We start from the raw sequence: 717 nt of genomic DNA on the forward strand, positions 1-717 counted from the left end.
TGAAGGTATTTTTAATGACATTCTCAACGTCGGGCCTCCCAAATTCACTTGTCCACATTGTAAGGCAATGCTTTGGTATGACGAAAGAGCTGAAAAGTCTAAAAAACCTAAGAATCCAACATTCTCACTATGTTGTCGTAAAGGGAAAGTTAAATTCCCGCTTATTCATCAACCGCCAGAATTCCTTAAACAACTCTTATCACCATCTGGAGGAGCACGATCTACAAAATTCAAACAAAATATAAGGATGTACAACTCTTTGTTTTCATTCACCTCGACTGGAGGAAGAGTTGATAATACTTATAATAATGGAGGGGGACCTTATTGTTATCGCTTGAATGGTCAAAATCATCATAAGATTGGTTCCTTAAAACCTATACCGGGTGAAATTCCAAAATATTGTCAACTTTACATATATGATACTGATCACGAGCTATCTAACAGAATGGCAGCAATTAATGGTTGTGCTGAATTAGATGATGCTATTGTAAGCAATCTACTTACAATGTTAGATCATTGTAATGTGTTGGTTCAAAGTTTTCGTATGGTGAGAGACCGAGTCAAGGAAAATGAGTTATTGGCAGTACAATTGATCATTAAATCATCACGCAGCGGTGATGGAAGATTGCAGAATATGCCAACTGTGTCAGAGATAGCAGGATTAATTGTGGGAAACATTGATGAAACAATAGCAGTGCGGGATATTGTTGTTTATGA

The 717-nt window shown here is 37.0% G+C and overlaps 1 protein-coding gene across 1 annotated transcript in view; it reads left to right on the top strand.

The window, feature by feature from the left end:
• Positions 1-445: 445 nt before the first annotated feature.
• Positions 446-717, top strand: part of LOC109828514 — a gene marked incomplete at its 3' end in the record, with an annotated part of 2137 nt that continues 1865 nt past the window's right edge. The window contains exon 1 of the mRNA XM_020395494.1: positions 446-706. Within this exon, the coding sequence (XP_020251083.1) occupies positions 446-706 (261 nt within the window). The remainder of the gene's footprint in view (positions 707-717) is intronic.

The sequence above is a fragment of the Asparagus officinalis genome, unplaced genomic scaffold (assembly GCF_001876935.1).
Source record: "Asparagus officinalis unplaced genomic scaffold, Aspof.V1 AsparagusV1_Un1911, whole genome shotgun sequence".
NCBI lineage: Eukaryota > Viridiplantae > Streptophyta > Magnoliopsida > Asparagales > Asparagaceae > Asparagus > Asparagus officinalis.